Below are 16,910 nucleotides of genomic sequence, written 5' to 3'. Positions count from 1 at the left end.
GATCTTTCTTCTTCCTTTGGAGAAAACAGAACTGGGACCATGGGTGTTCTAAGCACCCTTCCACTGGGGCCACAATACTGAGGCATGTGAGGCCCAGCCCCAAAAGCCTCGGGGGACCCACAAATGTGTCTTCGGGCCCTTTGCTGGTCTGGGACCAGGTGGTCCTTTTCCTCTCTGAACCAAGTTGCTGCCACGGTTAGCAAAAATGCCAAGGGTGGGACTGCACTGGTCCTTGGCTGCAGAGAAAATAAAGGTGACAATTTGAGGTGGCAGCCAGCTTACAGGTTGGCCCTGGAACCCGGGCAAGGGACAAAACCCTCTGATTGTCTCCTTGTCCATACCATAGGACAGAGTAGTGCCGACACATACCAGGTCATTAGCAAACACAGGTATATCAACACAATTCTTAGGCAGAGGGAGACAGTGAAAGCTTTGGAGGGCTACAGGAGGACTTCTTTACTGGGGTGGCCATGGGGGGTGACTTCAGGGGCCTTGGGGACACAAGGCAAGAGGAAGGTTACCCATGTTGACGCTCAGGGCTCCTGCAGCCCACACGTGCCACCCTTCCCATGCCAGGCCCTCAGCCAGAGACAGGACAGTCTCTCCATGCCTGGCATTCTTGACCCCTGCCAGGAATAAGCATGCCCCACCCACCTGGATGCCCAGACGGGGCTGGCAGGGCCAGCAGTGGTGTCCTCTCTGGAGGCCAGGGTCTGGGATCACCTCCAAAGCATGCCATGGCTGGGCATACAGTGCTGCAGGGCACCCTCCAGACCCCTCCACAACCCAGACACTCATTCCCAGCTGCCCAACTAGCTTGCAGCTGGGACAGGTGCTCACTCCCCAGCCCCCCACCCTCAGCTGCCAGGAGTCACCTTCAGTGGATGAGAGCTGCCTTTCCCAACATCATGCTCCCTCCCCAGAGAGGATGGTCTCCATGTCCAGTCACGGGTAAGTGACCTTCCCCTATATTCTTTCAGGTTACCTCCAAAGGACCCTCTCAGCTCCTGAGCATCGTGGAATCCTCAGCACCCTCTGTGGCCAACTCTTGTCCCTCACAGATGTTGTTCCCAAGGCCCGCCCCAGTGCACCCTGGCAGGCAAATCCAGGAATACCCAGGTTCTCAGCCCATCCCATTGGGCCTCTTGAGCCAGAATCCTGGTATCCAAAGGATGGTGTGAGTGGAGGCCTGGACACATGAATGCCCAGGCCTAGTCCCAGTCTATAGGGACACATGTATGCACACATGTGTGCTCTGCCTCACATCTGGCCCACTGCCCTGTGCTCTGATTGGGGATCCCCTGACATGGAAATCCAGCTCCTGGTCCCTCTTTTTCCTCCCTGCACCAACCCCCACCCCCACCCCCAGCCCTGGAGAAAAGGAAATCAGCCACAATTGCCTAGTGTGTGGGCAGGTGACTGGGGATGGGCTGGTGTCTGGACCACCCCTGTGAATCTAGGACATGAGGGAGTCCTGACCACTAAAAAGATTCCCCTCCAGCCACCCTGGAATCCTCAGCTCGGCAGGCAAGCCCTGAGCTTCGGGGGGCCTGGATAGGCCCTGGACCAACCTCTGGCTATTTGGGGAAGAGGCACAGGTGGGCCAGATGGGTCAGGTGCCTGAAGTCATTGGCTATTTCTGAGGCAGCTGTCTCTCCCTGTGTCTCAGCACATGTGAGTACCTGGGCTCAGAGTCCAGTAACATTGGCAGCACAGCTCCAGGAGGGGACGATGCGGCCCATGCAGACTTCCTTCAGTTGCCCTCACTGCCCAAGGAGCCTCTTGAGCCCTCAGGGCCCATCAGGATGCCAGAAGCCACCCTGCTGAGAAGTTGGAGGGTGCCATCCCTTTCATGGTGTTAGCCATCCCTACACTAGAGAGGATAAGGAACCATGTGCCAGGTGGGAACGATGCTGGTGCTGGAACTCTGGCCTCTGTGGCTGGTGGAGCTGCTGTCCTTTCTTTCAAATCTCCAGTGACGATGGCCATGGGGCAGCGGGGCACAGAGCAGCTCACTTCAGCACTGACCATTTTCAGAGCATCAGGGGTATCCTCACCTTCATCTTCTTCCAGCCCAGCAGCAGGCCACAGTGGGGACAGAGAAGACCCCGAGGTCCACCCACCCCACCCCCAGCCTGGCACCACCTTCTTTCACCCACAGCCAGCCAGCCAGCGTGCCCTGTAGGCCACAGTGGGAACGCTCAGCCCAGCACTTCCAGCCTGTGGTGGAGCCTCAGACCTCAAACCAGGAAGTGGAGGGGGGGTTGCACAGAGGTTATGCAAGGCCCTGCACTCAGGCTGGAACATCTGGAGAAGTGGGCTGCTGGCTCCAGCCCTGCCTCCGCCTCCTGGGGGCCTGGGCTGCCCTCGAGCCTCTCTTTCCTTATCTTCAAGTTGGGGATCAAACATTCCCCCAGGGATGTGTGGACTCCCCATGATTTCTACAAGGACCCGTCACCATTGGTGAAATCAAAACAAAAATGAATACAGAACAGCACCCACCCTGCCCCTGCCCCTGCCCTCACCAGGGAACAGGGCCCAATAGTAGCCTCAGTTTCCCTGGTGGGGAGAGGAGGAAGGGAGGAGGGAAGGGAGGCTGGGCACACAGGAAGGCAGGAAGGGGGAGTCATTGTTTGGGCAGAATGGCTGCAGGGGGTAAGGAGGAAAGAAAGGGGTGGGAGTCACATCCAGGCCTGCCTCACAAGTCTGTATTTATGACACGTCTGTCGCCCACCCCCGGAAGGAAGCGGCACAAAGTGCCACAAACAGCTGGGTGGCTTCCAGCAGGCACTGAAAGGCTGCTGCCCCTCCCTCCCCAGGAAGTTCTGGTTAGGGCAGGGCGGGGGTGCAGCGGGGAGTACAGCTGGGCCTGGGCTGGAGTTTTCAGCTGCTGGGTTGGAGGAGGAGCATTTGGGGACTGGGGTCCTCCCAGATGGACTTGCCCTGAGACTAGGTGCCAGGCTCATCTGAGGGCCCCAGTCACATGGCCGGTCCAGCACCTCCCATCTGATGCCATCCACTTGCTCTCCAAATCCCTACGGGTACCCCTCACAGGGCCAGGGTCACACAAGTCAATGACAGCTCAGGATACGCTCACAAGGGGGTGTACCTATCCCACCCCAATCACACTTCATACTGCCCCAGCCACTGCTCTGAAAGACCATGCTCACGAGCCCCCACAGTCCTACTGCTGGCCTCAGCCTCTCCAGGGGGCTGGCCTAGCTCCAGTAGGCCCACCCCCAGACTTGGGCGGGCTCCTCTCAGCATCCTTCGGTGGCGGGAGGGGTGGGGCCTCCACTGCAGACACAGAATCCCGGGACCTACCCATATGCGATGACCGGGGGGAGAGGGAGGTTCTGGAGAGGCCTGGCGTCCCCTTCCTGGACAAAGTCTTCCTGCCCAACCTCTCCACTCCGATGCCCCCCAGATAGGGAGCAAGTAATGCCCCTCGGCAGTCGAGGAAGAAGTGTCCCAAGGACCCGGGCTTCGGCGCCACCTCCTTCACGCGCATTCCAAGTGCACCCCACAGAACCGTCTGCGGGCCATTCGCAAACCACTACGCCTCCAGCTGGGGCCCCTCTGGGGCCCAGTCAAGGTTCACCACTGACCGGGCCCCTTGGTGGTCTGACCACTAGCTGGTGGTTGAGTGAGTTCTGCGTCTGTGGGGGGACCAGGGTGCAAAGTGGGGTGGGGGTATGTCACTGGTAGGGGGGCCGGGGCGCGAGGGTGAGGGAGGCGGGCATTCTTCAACCCCAGCAGCCTTCTCCCTCTGCTCTGTCCACAAGTGTCCCAGCGGCGCGGGCCTTTGTCCAGGGTGGGAGATGGGGCGAAGGCCGGGAACGCCCGCCCCCGCTCCGACCCCTCCCCCGGGGGCGGACCCGCGCCGGGAAATCGCGCCGCGAAATCGCGCCGCTCCCCGAGGCTTCCGTCCTCCTCTGCGCAGGCGCCGGCTCCACCCCTGGACCGGGCGGCGCTTCCGGCATCCGCTCCTGGGTGGGCTTCCCGCGGGGCGGTTTCGGCCGCGAGAGTCGCTGCGGGAGCCGCCAGATGCCCGCGCCGCGCGAGGCCCAGGTGAGTGCGCGCCCAAGTGAGCGCGCTCCTCGCTCGGCGCGCGGCCGAGGGACAGGCTCGGGGGCGAGCCTGTCACCCGGAGTTGGACCCCACAACCCCAGGCAGCCGCTGAGAGGGAGCCCGGAGAGGACCAGTAACGAGCGCGCGGGCCCGCCCCTTGGGGTCTGCAGCCTCCAGACGAGCGCCTGCTGGCGGGGGTCGGACCCCGGTTCGGCGGCTCCGTTTGCCAGAAGCAAAGTCGAGGCCCGGCCCGAGGTCTCCAGTAGGGACAGCCCGACACAAATTTTCTGGTTGAATGCCGGGCACTAAGCTGGGGCTTAGACGCCCCCCTGCCCTGGAGCCAGCCTGGCACAGAAATGACCGCGGGGTTGGCTCGCGGTTGGCCTGAGGAGCCACTTCCCCTCACTCCTCGCTTCACTGTCTGTCCCAGACAAATACTTTCCCTTTATTTACTGACCCCACCCCCATACTTTGCCCAGGTTTTGATGGAGAGCTGGTAGGTCCCTTGGACACCCCCATCCAGGCGACTGTTTCCTGCCCTCTTGGTGGGCCCAGCCTGGCAAGAGACTCTTGCCCCCAGGTTTTGCCCAGAAGCATCCCCTGTGGAGGGTGTTTCTTCCTAACACTCACTGAGTGCTTGCTCTCTGCCAGCCAAGTGCTTACCTGGCTCCTCTCATGTTATTCACAGAACCATCTTGTGTGATAGACGTTGGTTCCCTTTCTGCATACGAGGAAACAGAGGCACAGGCATCTTAAGCCGTTTTCTGGGGCCCTTCACCCAGGGAACACCTGATTTCTAACCAGGGCCAGGGATGTGTGTAAGGTGTCCAGGTGCACATTTTGAGGCAGGGTAACCTCACTCAGGCCTGAGGCCTGGGGCAGGTTCGAATCCTAGGTCAGCAGTAGGGAAGCCGAGGCCTCTCTGAGCCTCAGTCCCTAGGCAGCTCTGTGAGTCCCCCACTGCCCAGGGCGGATCAGGGCAGAGACCCATAGCAACCCTAGTGCCTCAGGGTTGGCTAGGGGCCAAACTTGGGACTAGAACTGGGGCCACAGTGTCCGAGAGTCTGAGCCCCGGTGGGTATTGGCAGATGGGCCAAGCTGCAAAGACTATCACGTCAGCATCCATTCTTAGCAGACGGGCGGTCTCCGTTCAATGCAGTGTCTGCACTTATGTTAAAAATAAGGGGTCTGTCACATGCCAGGAAGGCATTGGAATCAGCCCTTGAGGAGGGTGTTTCCAGGCCCTGGTGCTTACCTGCTCCTTTCATTGGAGAGCGGCTGGTCCCAGAATGGCCAAGGGGGTGTGGTCAGCTTCCTTGGACCTGTGGTAGCTGGTGGAAGGCAGGTAGTGTGCTGGTCTCAGCAGATCCTCCTCATTCCTCCGACCTCACCTTTGCCTTACTTATCCTTGTCAATCTGACATCCTGGGTCATGAGGGAGAAGGCAGTTGGGGACTCACTGGGGGTCATGCCCTGAGCACTTGTGGTGGGACCGAGTAGACCATCTGCCTGGTGCTAACCCACGTGTTTGTGTCAGGCCTTCTGGGCCATTCTAGGAGGGGTCTGGCACAGTGGGAGCCCTGCTGACATGAGGAAGGGCATGGATGCCGGTTCAAAGGGCAGGGTTCCAGAAACAAGCTCAGAAGTTCATTTGGAGACCACATGATGAATGGGAATCAGAGGGTACCAGCCCTTTCCCCACGCTCAGGTGCCACTATCCCCTCCCCAAGCCCTGTAGCCCATGGCCAGCAGGCTGTGTAACTCCTGCTTGTGATGGCCTGTATCACCCCCGCCACCAACCTGCCTTCATGCGCAGTCATTTCCCAGGTCCTCCTGGGTCCCAGCACAGGGCTGAGTGTGTCAAGTGTGGCGTTCTGTTGGTACCTGTAACAACCCACAAGGTGGTTGCCCCCTTTTTGCTGATGGGGAAACTGAAGACAGGCAGTTAAGTGAGTCCTTGAATGATTGACTTCACCTCTCCTATTCATACACTTTATTTTGTCTTTTCCTGTCACAGCTTTCCTTCAGAATGGGCCAAAAAAGGCAGCGACTTTTGGAGGCCAAGCAGCATCAGAAACCACCAGATAGAACCCAGACACCTTCCCCTAAGGAGCCCCGCTTGGGCCTGCCCTCGACCCTGGGCCCCCAGCGCAGCATCTATTTCTCAAACCTGAAGGTCTGCCCTGCTCGCCTGGGATCAGAGTTTTTCGACCAACCTGCAGTCCCCCTGGCACGGGCCTTTCTGGGGCAGGTAATGTGAATGTAGTGGTGTGGCCTCTGCTGAGGCAGTGATCTCCATGCAGTGTCCGTGGGCCCTAGTCCTCTTACCCTGGGCTCACTTCCCTGACTTGGGCCTGCTTGTCCCCATGCAGTTAGTTGCTTTGCCCACACGTGTTGCGGGCAGCTTCACCTCACTCGTCTGGGGCAGGGGCTGGGTCCAGGATGGGCCAGGAAGAATGCTGAGATTGTTCATGGTGCCTGCCCTGGGTGAGGGCAGGGGGGCCACTACCTGCCTGCCTGCTCTGGGCAGTGAGGACAGGAGCCACAGCAGCATTAGCCGTCTCCATGTGGGATGGCCCTCAGGGCAAGTTTCCTAAAAGGACCACGGTCAGTGCTGGCTGTGTCTGGGAGGGTCTATCCCCAGCACAGTAAGTTCCCTTGCTGGAGCTCATCTGTGTGTGTATCAGCTTTTAGACTGTGGCCTCTGGGCTGCGCAAGTCAGAGTCGTCTCCAGGCAGCCCCTGCAGCTCCAAGTTCTTGAGCGGGAAGCAGAGACTGCCCATGGCCCGTGGGGGCAGAGCCCATCAGCACGCAGTGTGTGTGTCCGCATGTGCCGGCCACAGCAGAGTTTGGCCACATCCATCTGGAGCGCCATCTGTGTTTTATTCCTGGGTACCAAACTCTAGGCCTAGCTCTCTGGTCCTCCTTGAGCTTCCATGGCTACTCTTTTTCCTTTAGTGAGCCTACCGTTAGGTTAAAATGGCCAAGGAGAGTCGGTTTCTGTGACTGATAGAAGATTGGTGCCAAGAGTGCTGTGTGGAGGGGAACAGATCCTGAAACCTGGGCTGGTGGAGTGTGGCCTAAAGTGTGACCTAGTCAGTCTGTCCCTGTGAGGATGCTTTCAGTGGCGAGGGCCAGAAGACCCTTCTAAAAGCACCTTAAATAATGAGGGTTTATGATCACACATGAAATGGCACACGGGGCAGGTGAGTCCCAGCGTCAGGTTGATGGCCCAAGGGCCTCACTGTCATAGTCTCCCTTTAGGCTCCCATTGTGCCCACTTGAGCCCAAGGGTGGACAGGGCAATGGCCAGCAGAGGAGTGTTTCACCCTGTACATCCCTTTTTCCTGACCTCCCAACAGAGGTACTCGCAGACCCCTTGACCAGGCTTGGGTTGTGCACTCATCCTTAAACAGGTGGTTGCAAGAAGCAGTGAGTTGCCATGACAACCCAGACCACTCTCCCGTCACCCACTTGGCTGAGAAGAGTGTTGTATCTCTCGGGACCCTCTACCAGCAAGAAGGAGCTGTGTTTTTAGTGGGGGTGAGGAAAGGGCCGTGGGAGGTGTGGAAACACGCAGTCAAGTGGATGGGGGACTTTTCCCTCTGATCTCCTGGAAAGTGGAAATGAGGCCTTGTCTGAGATGGTATGGCCAAGCCCAAAATGTAGATGTGTAGGGGACTTCTAGGATTTCTCCCCTGTTCCCAGGAAGGCCTTCTGTAGTGCTCCCCAACTGAGCACCCAGGCTTCAGCACCACCTCCCTGCCCCTATGACACTGACCCCAGCCCCAGACTCATTGGGCTCCATAGGCTAAGGCAGGTAGCCTGGCCACCCAACTGACTGCCCTGGCCTAAGGACAAGGAGGGTGCTGGGGGTGTCTCTGGGGAGGTGGCTGGCCTGTGAAACTACTGTGAACCCAAGTTGAATCAGACCCAGGCTCTAGACACTGGATGTGACTGCTGACCACTCCTAGGGCCATCCTGTAGTGCCACATGGCGAAGGAGTAGGGCAGAGGGGTTCACATTCCACAGGCCTTGACCAGCTCCCCTGTGGCCTGCTCTGCCCCTCTAGGTGCTCTGCTGGCATGAGAGTGCCCACCCCTCTGGGGACAGCCCCTGGCAACGGCCCCTGCCCTGTCCTCCGCTGGCCCCTCCTGGACTCACCACTGCCCAGGGTGCTATCGCCAGGCTCGCCTCCCTGGCTCGCTGCCCAGCCCGCTCTACTCCTTGAGGAGCTTATGACACCCAGGGTCATGGTTCAGGCTGGGGCGCTGTGGGGCAGCTGGTCCCTCTGCTCAGAAAGGTCTCTCTGAGCTGGGTGGGTCAGGGCTGCGTATGACAGTCCTTTGTGGTTAGTCTAGGTGGAGGGGGCACCACAGGCTCTGGAATCCCTGTGACCTACACGCTGCTCGGCCTCAGGCTGGGCATTTCAGTCCAGTGGGGCTTGGGGAGGAGGCAGGGGATGCGGCTGAGGAGATTGAAGTGCATGAATTCACTGGTGCTGGTGCCCTGGCTGGGGTTTAAGACGGCTGCACCTGACGATAGGACAGTTCGTGAGGGGCCTGCGGTCCAGTAGTCCAGTAGGATGGAGGGGACAGTGGGGGTCCCTGGATAGACCTGGGTGTCCTGGGGCATTCTGAGATGGGGAGGTGAGTCCAGGCTGTGGGCTGTGTGGACCCCACCCCTTCCTGCCCTGAGCAGGTCTTGGTCCGACGACTTGATGATGGCACAGAGCTCCGTGGCCGCATTGTGGAGACTGAGGCATACCTGGGGCCAGAGGATGAAGCTGCCCATTCTCGGGGTGGCCGGCAGACCCCCCGCAACCGTGGCATGTTCATGAAGCCAGGGACCCTGTACGTGTATCTCATCTATGGCATGTACTTCTGCATGAATGTTTCCAGCCGAGGTGAGTGGTGCTGGGGCACGGGGTGGGTGGGGGAAGGAGGCCAGAGCAGTCCCCTCAGCTGATAGACCCTTGGGAGGACCAGGCTGGGCAGGTGTTTGAGCAAGGGGGTGCCCTTGCTCGCCTAGGCTGGGGCTTTAGGAACTCTGGCTGCACTGACAGGGTGGTTGGAGGTACAGGGGGCCCCCATGGAGTAGAGGTCAAGGGTTGACCTGAACATAGAGCAGATGGTTCCATGAGGCCACCACTGGTCCCAGAGCTCAGAGCTGGTGTCACTGACAGCCCAGGGTAGACTTGGGAGGGGCTGATTGTGGGGAAACAGGGTGAGATCGATTTGGGGTGAGCTAGGCTCAGGCAGAGCTTTGCCAGGCAGCGAGTTACAGGTCTGGATCAGCTCTTCTCTACTGGGGATGACCCTGCCCACCCCCCACCCCCACCCCCGGGCAACATTAGGCGATGTCTGACATATTTCTGGTCATCACTGCTGGGGGGATGCTACTGGCATATAGTGGATGGAGGTGATGCTGAACAGCTCACAACGCACAGGATAGCCCCCCAGAGAACTGTGGGCCCCAAAGGTCAGCAGGGCCATGCGGAGAGACGCTGGTTGACGGCTCCCGGGAGGGCCCACCCATCTCAGGAGACCCACCCTGCGGCAGCCTCTGTCCTTCATGTGTAGGCAGCTCTGTTTTCTGGGTGGTCTCTGCTCAGCAGGAAGAGCCCACAGTACCGTCCTGCCCGAGCCACTGCTGACCTGCAGCAGGGTCAGCCCAGCCCACTTGGACTAGCCAGTGCCAGCTGCCATCCCAGGTAAACAAACACTTGAGGACAGTCACACCCGTGGAACGAGTCCAGTGATGTGTGAGTTGTGACTGCCCAGAGTGGACAGCTGGGGATGTCTAGTGCCAGAGCCACAGGGGTGAGAGGACACAGGGAACCCACAACTGGCCCTCTGCCCAGCACAAAGCAGGTGCTGAGTGAAACTGAGTGGCAGGGATGGCCCCCGGGGGCCCTGTTGTCACCCAGAGAGCTTACTTAGGTTGCTAAGCTTTTCTTTGACATTAGAACCAACCCCTCGTGTGAGGGGAGACCGCGCTTGGGCAAGAGGCTGCAATCAGTGAGGAAGAGGGGGAGCCCAAGTCTTCTGCAGGTACAGTGAACAAGGCAGATGTGGGAAGTGGCATGTTACTTTCTGGTCACGTGACCAAGGGGCCCCAGGAACATCCAGGCCAGGGGGACAGAAAAACCACAGAAGTGCAGTCAGGGCCAAGGGTCATCTGGGTGCAGTGAGCAGGGGGTGGCTGAGGACAGTCATGGCCTGCGTGTCCCTGAGGCAGAGATGGTGCAGAGATCAGAACAGGTAGGGCCAACTCCAGGGGCTGAGTGGCTGGCATGGGCAGAGTAGGGGGTGATGGGGAGGCCCAGTGGGAAGAGGTGGGGGTGTCGTGCTTTTGTCAGGATGTGGGACTCAGGTGCCTTCCAGGAGAGGAGGGGCTGACTGCTCCTCCGACCCATCTGCAGGTGGCACCCAGAGGGTGGAACCAGAGGTAGCCTTGAGGCTGGTGGACAGGGGAGGGCCTAGGAAGGGACTAAAACTTCAAGGCTTTATGGGCCTTTGGGCACATCTCGAGGTCCTTTGAAAACCGTCTGGTTAAGGGGACCTGGTCACAAACACTTGCACACTTGCTGGCTACGCAGGAGGCCATGGCTGCCACAAGTACTCAGGGCCAGCTCCTGGGTGCTCATGGGGAGGCCTGTGTGGCTGAGGCCTGAGGGTGGGGACTGGCCTGGCCGTGCCTCAGGCTGAGCCCCTCAGACTCCCAGCTGGAGCAGGTATCCCAGGAGAGTGGCCTTGCTGGAGGATCAGGGCTTCTCTGTCCAGAGCCCAGAGGATAATCACTGTCCCCAGCCAGGAATCCAAAGGCATTTGGACAGATGTCTTCTCGAGGGAATCCCTGTCTCTTAAGTGGCCTAGACTGGTTGGGGAGGGGACCCTGAGGGAGGTGGGGGTGGGCTGTCAGTACCTCCTGCCACGTCAGTCTCCCCACTGGGTCACAGGGTGGGGCTCACCCATGTCCTGCACACATTGGTGGCTGTTCCAAGCCACCCTTCCAGCTCCCCCAAAAGACACCCAGTGGGGGAGGCAGATGGAGGACTACGGGCCCCAGGGTGGAAGGCCAGCCTCACAATGAGAGCCAATCACCAAACCAGAGGAAACCCGGGAGCTCTGGCCAGGCTTTCTCCCAGGTCCTCCCCAGCTGGTGGTTAGGTGGCCAGAGGCACCCACAAGAGGCAGGGGTGTGTGTGGGTGCAGGTGTGCAGGAGGGGAGGCGGGCTGAGCATATGGACGGTGAGTGAGCATTTTCTCGTGCCCTGTGATAGGGAGGGCAACCGCCCTGGGGGGCCCTGTCTCTCCCACAGGGGATGGGGCGTGTGTCCTGCTGCGAGCCCTGGAGCCCCTGGGAGGCCTGGAGGCCATGCGGCAGCTGCGCAGTACCCTCCGCAAAGGTGCCACAGGCCGAGCCCTCAAAGACCGTGAGCTCTGCAACGGCCCCTCCAAGCTGTGCCAGGCCCTGGCCATTGACAAGAGCTTCGACCAGCGGGACCTGGCCACAGATGAAGCTGTATGGCTGGAGCAGGGGCCCAGGGAGTCTGCGGTGGTGGCAGCAGCCCGAGTGGGCATCGGCCATGCTGGAGAGTGGGCCCACAAGCCCCTGCGCTTCTATGTGCAGGGCAGCCCCTGGGTCAGCGTGGTGGACAGAGCGGCTGAGCGGACTGCACAGGCCTGAGTAAGGACCTGTGTGGATGATGATTTTTAATTGTTTAAAAACAAAATAAATGCAGTGTTTCCAGAAAACTCACTTGCGTCTCAGCCAGAGCCCCTTGGTAGTCAGCTCTTCCTCCATGGTAGGACCCGGGTCTACACGTGCAGCAGGTGTCTTGAGAGGCCGCCCTGGGCACAGGAGGACCAGAAGCACCAGTGCGGAGCAGCTTCCTGCCCCTCCCCCAAGGAAGCATGTTCAGCAGGCCCTCACCAGCTGCAGGACATCATCAGCCCAGGTCCTTGTGCCTCAGGTGGCGGCTGAGTGGGGTGTGTTGTGGGGTGACAGCCTGGCCATAGCCTCCTTGTGGCTAATGCAGGACAGTGGAGAGGTCTGGGCTGGGCACTCAGGCCTCACATTCTGGACCGGCAGGGTGGGGAGGGGGCTCTGAGAGAACTCAGGCCTGAGCCTCTGTGGGAAGCACGCAGGTCTCACTCAGAGGCCTGAGTCCTGGATGCTTCCTCCATCTCCAGCCTCTCCCTCTCAGCTCAGACGTGGAGTCTGTTTCGAGGACTGGATGAAACTGAGGATGCAGAGGGCAGTGGCCGCATGGGGAGGGGACAGGCCAGCACCCCTGCCCACGGCAGCAGCCCCTCTGCCCCATCCTCAGCTCGGGCTCACGTGAGCAGGGCCTGGAAGACGGCGATAACCGGGTCCTCGTGGGTAGTTACCACCAGGACGCTGCGGAACTTGTCCAGGAGCGTGAGCAGCTGGGAGCGCCGGGTGTTCTCATTGTACATGATCTCCTCCAGGTGGTGGCGGCCACGGAAGTAGTGCAGGAGCCTGGGGGTGGGGCGGGGGACAAACATGTGTAGGCTCAGATGCCTGCCAGGGAGCAGCCGCTCACGCCCTGCCCCCTCCCTGGCAGTGTCCCGGACCTTGGCCCACCATGGTCCCCTCAAGTGTCACGCCCACCTCAGCGCTCTGAGGGCAGTGCAGGGACAGGTCCGCCAGGCTTCTGTCTTTCCTGCTACTCTGGCTCTGGGCATGTCTGTAGCTGGGGCCAGCATAGGAGGCTGGCAGAGAATGGCCTCGTGTTGGGTTTTGGCTGGGGGTGCTCCATTCCTGACAACCTGACCTCCCAGAACACCACACACCTGCAGTGCCCCCAAGCTTGTTACCTATGATGGGGAGATCCCAGACCCCACCCCAGCCTAAGAGTCCTGGGAAGAACCCCTGCCCAGCTGCCCAGGCCCATGAGGATGAGACCTTGCTGCAGCTTCCCAAGAAGTGACAAGCAACACCCAGCAGGTACAGGACAGAGCCCCCCCACAGGCAGGCACCAGGTGGGGACAACCTCAACCAGTGAGTGCCCTTTGCCATCAGTGGACTGAAGTGTGGTTGTGCAGGTACACCCCCATCCACTCTGTCCTGACCCTAGAACTGCCACCTGCCCCCACCTGGCGAACATGCGGAGGTCCTCGGGGTTCTGGGCCGCGGGCACACTGAGGATGGCTGCCCGCTCGTGCTCAGACAGGCTGGCCAGCAGGTTCTCCGTCATCCTCCTGTTCAGCGGTGAGTCCCCACTGGGGAGCAGCTCTGCACTAGAGTTGTCCATGCTGGGGCTGGTGAGGGTCATGTCGTCACTGCTGGCTGTGAGCGGGCACCAGTCAGGGAGCAGCTGGCCCCCAGGATTCCCCCTGGTGCCCCAGCCACATGTCACCTGTGCCAACCTTGGGACCCACTGCCACACCCTCGCGGAGCAGCCCCACACCCTAGGTCAGGCCTGGTCTTCCCACCCTCCCGCCCAACATGGACAATGGGAGCCCTGGGCCCAAGGCCCAGCCTCAGCCTGGGAGGCACCTCCCCCAGGCCTTCTGGACCCTTGTCTTCTCCAAGCCCAAGAACCTGGGGCCTGGCAATGGGCTGCTGCCTTTGGCAGGGCACTGTGGCTAAAATGGCTTTCAAGAAGGCACTGACAGTCATTGTCCTCTCAGAGGCTCCTGGGCACAGAGGTTTCCACTGTCCCCCTGGGGCCGATGTGTGGTCTGCTCTGATCCCAGGCTGGGCAGCATGTGGGCTGGGCCGGGCTGGTCCTGACTGAGCAAGGTAGAGCCTCCTCCTAGGGAGGCAGGGGAGAGGGGCCTCCCATTTCCCCTCCAAGGGAAAGCTGCTTGGCAGGGCGCGGCGGTGTCTCCCGGGACCCCAGCTACCCACAGAAGGGGCAGGTGAGTGTGCTTAGGGCTGGTGCAGCCGTGAAGGTGCCGTGGTCACCCCCTGCAGCACCCAAGTCGGGCCTCCTAGCTGCCCGCCTCTCCCAAGTGCTCACCCCCCACCCCATGACAGATGCCCTGGCAGGGGGTCCTACTTGGGGAGCCGAAGCTGAGGGCGTTGGGCGTGCTGAGGCTGCGGCCGCCAACCCTGGTGGTGAAGGGGACATCATCCTCCCGGGGGCGGGGCTCGTCCTCACTGGGCGAGGCCATCAGGCAGACGTACGTGTGCAGCTGGACGAGGAGCCTGTGCTGCAGCATCCACACCACCATCTGGATGAGCTGGGTCTGCAGGACGGGCAGCGTGAGGCCCAGGCCAGGAGGGAGCCATGGCCCGAAACAACCTGAGTGTCACCCCAGAGGTCAGGGTGAGACTTGACACCTCAGAAAGGGAACTCCCAGCCGCCATCTGGCTTCACAAACCCAACTCCCATCTGGGGAGGCAGTGGGGCCACCTTTGCCAAGGCTGCCATCACACCCAGGCTGCCCCATGTCTGGCCTTTCTTGCCCGGGGGCCCTGTGACGTGGAGGTCCTGCTCTGCCTTATCTCCCCACTGGGCTCTGTGGAGCCCCCTCCCTGCCACAGAAAGAAGCTGTGGACAGCTGCCCTGAGAGCAGGAAATCCTCCCCTGGGTAAACCTGAAAGCCTGCCCGGGGCAGAGAGCCCTGCTGAGGTGTGCAGATACTAGGTGCCGAGTCCACGCTCCATGGGGCTGGGGCTGACCAGGAGCAGCAAGGACGCCTGTGCGGGAGAAGCTCTGGGCCCGGTTACAGGGAGGTATGTGCATACGGCGTCCATGTTCCCAGACACACACACCCACCTGCTCCTCCCCAGTGTCCCGGCTGACCACCCGTGGAAATAGGGTTAACATGGGCATGTGTGACCCGGTCACACAAAATCAAACCGAGAATTGTAAAATAATTTAAATTAAGAAATGAAGCAGCACAGTGAGTACATTCTAGGCCTGAAGCAGGTGTGGGGGGCAGGTGGCCTCAGTCTGGGACTGAACAGAACCAGAACCAGCTCCATCTGGGACCCTCGGGCTCAGCCTACAAAAGCCACCTGCCATCGGGCCTGTGGGGAAGTTTCTGCTGGGGGCAGGGGGAGGCAGTGCACATGCAAAGTGTGTTTCTTATTCAGCCGGCACAGTCTGGCACAGTTCCTGAGAACCAAAGGTGCTGGGAAAGACAGCATTTACAACAGTCACGCTCGGCACTGAAGTGAACTGAGCAAATGATTCCTACCTCATTCACAGGTTGAGAAAGGAAAGGGTTTGCTCTCCTTAAGGAATGGCTTTGCCTAACAGATTCAGCACTTGTTAAGGCAAATATTTTACTTTTGAAGACAGAGCCGGGAAAACACCCAGCCCCATCTCTGACACTTGGCCCACTGGGCCCTGCCCAGGGCCCCAGGCTTGCGGCAGAGGGGAGGGAGCACTCAACCCGGCCATGGACACAGAGCTCACCAGTTCATTCCACGTGCCTCTCCCTCCCTGAAGCCGCCCCACCACACCCAGCACCCCTGCCTGCCCCTTACCTGGGCCTGTCCTGTCCAGGTCCTCTTGGATGAGGAGATTCTGGGGACCAGTGAGCCCAAGACACACCCAAAGACCCTGTGGCCACCTGGACCATGGCAGATAGGAGAGGGAGGCGGAGGGCAGGGCCCAAACAAATCATCTCTGCGTCCCCCAACTCTGGGACCCCAGGCCCATAAGAGGGTACCAGGTGGCTCTGTCCTCCCAGGAAAGGTCACTGATCTCCTGCCAACTAGGCCTCTTAACTTGGTTCTAACCCTAAGATCTGCCCACCCTGCGCAGGGTGGGCTCCATGGGTGCACGGGGGTAGGAAGGACTTGGACTGTTGCTCAAGTGTCTGCAGGTAGCCTAGCTGGGCTCCTGGTCACCCTGGCAGGGCACGTACCACCCACACAGCAAGCACCTCCCCTCAAGCCCAGGATAAGGGCACAGCAGCACTGAGGGCCCTGGATCAGGGACCAAACCAGGTGGCTCCCTGAGCCCCTGAGACTCACCTCCTGCACAGGAGGGGCGAGGGGATTCCTAAATTCTGACAAGGACACCGGCAAGGAGAACTTAGCAAGGACGGACGGCAGGTCATGAGACGGGAACTGGCAGGAGAACTGCTCGGCCAGTGGGGAGTACCTGGGGACAGGTGGGCAAGGTGTCCACAAGCCCAGGAGACCTCCCCACTGTGTTCATGGCATCTGCACCCTCGCCATGAGCCCATTGTGGACAGCAGGGGGTGCAGCATGGTACGTGCAATGAGGACAGAACCCGCTTACCCCACAATGCAGCCCCTCATAGCCCCCAAGTCAAGGCCAAGGCTCCCGACCTCCCAGCAAGTGCCCCATCCAGTGCCTACTGGCCAGTACACATGGGCAGTTGCAGACCCTACCTGGAGGCTGCATGTGCTAGAGGAAGAGCACAGGCCTAGGGAGAGTCATGCAGGGCTGGACCTGGCCCGACCTGGATCATGGGCCTGAATGACCCAGGGGGCACCCCCTGCCCTCCCAGGGGACCCTGGGCTCTGGGAGCCCGAGGGACTCACAGGCACACGCTGGCATTGGGAGAAAGCATGTAGACGTTGTTCTCACACAGCGGGTAGATGACGATGGCCTTGCCCCAGTACACCAGGTGAGCTGCAAGCTGGAAAACCTGTGGGCAGAGGGGGCTGGAGGACAGTGCCTGGGAGGCAGATCCAGTTTCCCTGGCTCACAGCAACAAGCCTTTCTATCACCGGTCCCTGTGCTATCCAGGCCAGCATGAGCACAGCGATGGTGGGGACAGCCAGGATCACAGTGGTCAGCTCAGCTGAGCAGGGGGTCGGCTGGACATCCAGACATCCTCTGCCGGCTGGACATCCTCTGCCAGCCGGCAGAGGCCAGCTC

At 60.4% G+C, this 16,910-nt stretch overlaps 2 protein-coding genes across 10 annotated transcripts in view; one reads left to right on the top strand and one right to left on the bottom strand.

The window, feature by feature from the left end:
• The first annotated feature begins 913 nt into the window (after nt 1–913).
• On the top strand, nt 914–11,834 carry MPG (N-methylpurine DNA glycosylase). 3 transcript variants are annotated; one of them, XM_032460717.1, is made up of 5 exons: nt 914–951; nt 3,786–4,071; nt 6,088–6,321; nt 8,772–8,976; nt 11,395–11,834. In XM_032460717.1, the coding sequence occupies exons 1-5, from the start codon at nt 929–931 to the stop codon at nt 11,760–11,762; spliced, it is 1,116 nt and encodes a 371-aa protein (XP_032316608.1). In that variant the 5' UTR covers nt 914–928; the 3' UTR covers nt 11,763–11,834. The 3 variants fall into 3 exon arrangements, 1 of the variants encoding a protein (XP_032316608.1); XR_004312731.1 differs by lacking the exons at nt 914–951; nt 6,088–6,321; nt 8,772–8,976; nt 11,395–11,834 and adding an exon at nt 1,293–3,646 and having other exon boundaries at nt 3,786–3,938; XR_004312732.1 differs by lacking the exons at nt 914–951; nt 6,088–6,321; nt 8,772–8,976; nt 11,395–11,834 and adding an exon at nt 1,293–3,595 and having other exon boundaries at nt 3,786–3,856.
• The window catches only part of NPRL3 (NPR3 like, GATOR1 complex subunit), a 31,992-nt gene continuing 26,840 nt past the window's right edge, over nt 11,759–16,910 (bottom strand). Inside the window, exons 9-13 of one of the 7 annotated variants that reach the window (XM_006178913.3) lie at nt 16,571–16,677; nt 16,035–16,164; nt 14,104–14,293; nt 13,196–13,388; nt 11,759–12,578 (exon numbers count right to left, since the gene is read on the bottom strand). In XM_006178913.3, coding sequence (XP_006178975.1) covers nt 12,413–12,578; nt 13,196–13,388; nt 14,104–14,293; nt 16,035–16,164; nt 16,571–16,677 — 786 coding nt within the window. In that variant the 3' untranslated portion in view covers nt 11,759–12,412. Of the gene's footprint in view, nt 12,579–12,667; nt 12,812–13,195; nt 13,389–14,103; nt 14,350–15,542; nt 15,629–16,034; nt 16,165–16,570; nt 16,678–16,910 lie in introns of those variants that run through there. The other 6 variants (XM_032460716.1, XR_004312727.1, XM_032460715.1 and 3 more) reach the window with 6 other exon arrangements.

The sequence above is a fragment of the Camelus ferus genome, chromosome 18 (genome assembly GCF_009834535.1).
Source record: "Camelus ferus isolate YT-003-E chromosome 18, BCGSAC_Cfer_1.0, whole genome shotgun sequence".
Taxonomy (NCBI): Eukaryota; Metazoa; Chordata; class Mammalia; order Artiodactyla; family Camelidae; genus Camelus; species Camelus ferus.
Note: the sequence above shows the minus strand (reverse complement) of the source record. Positions and strands in the feature narration are given on the sequence as shown.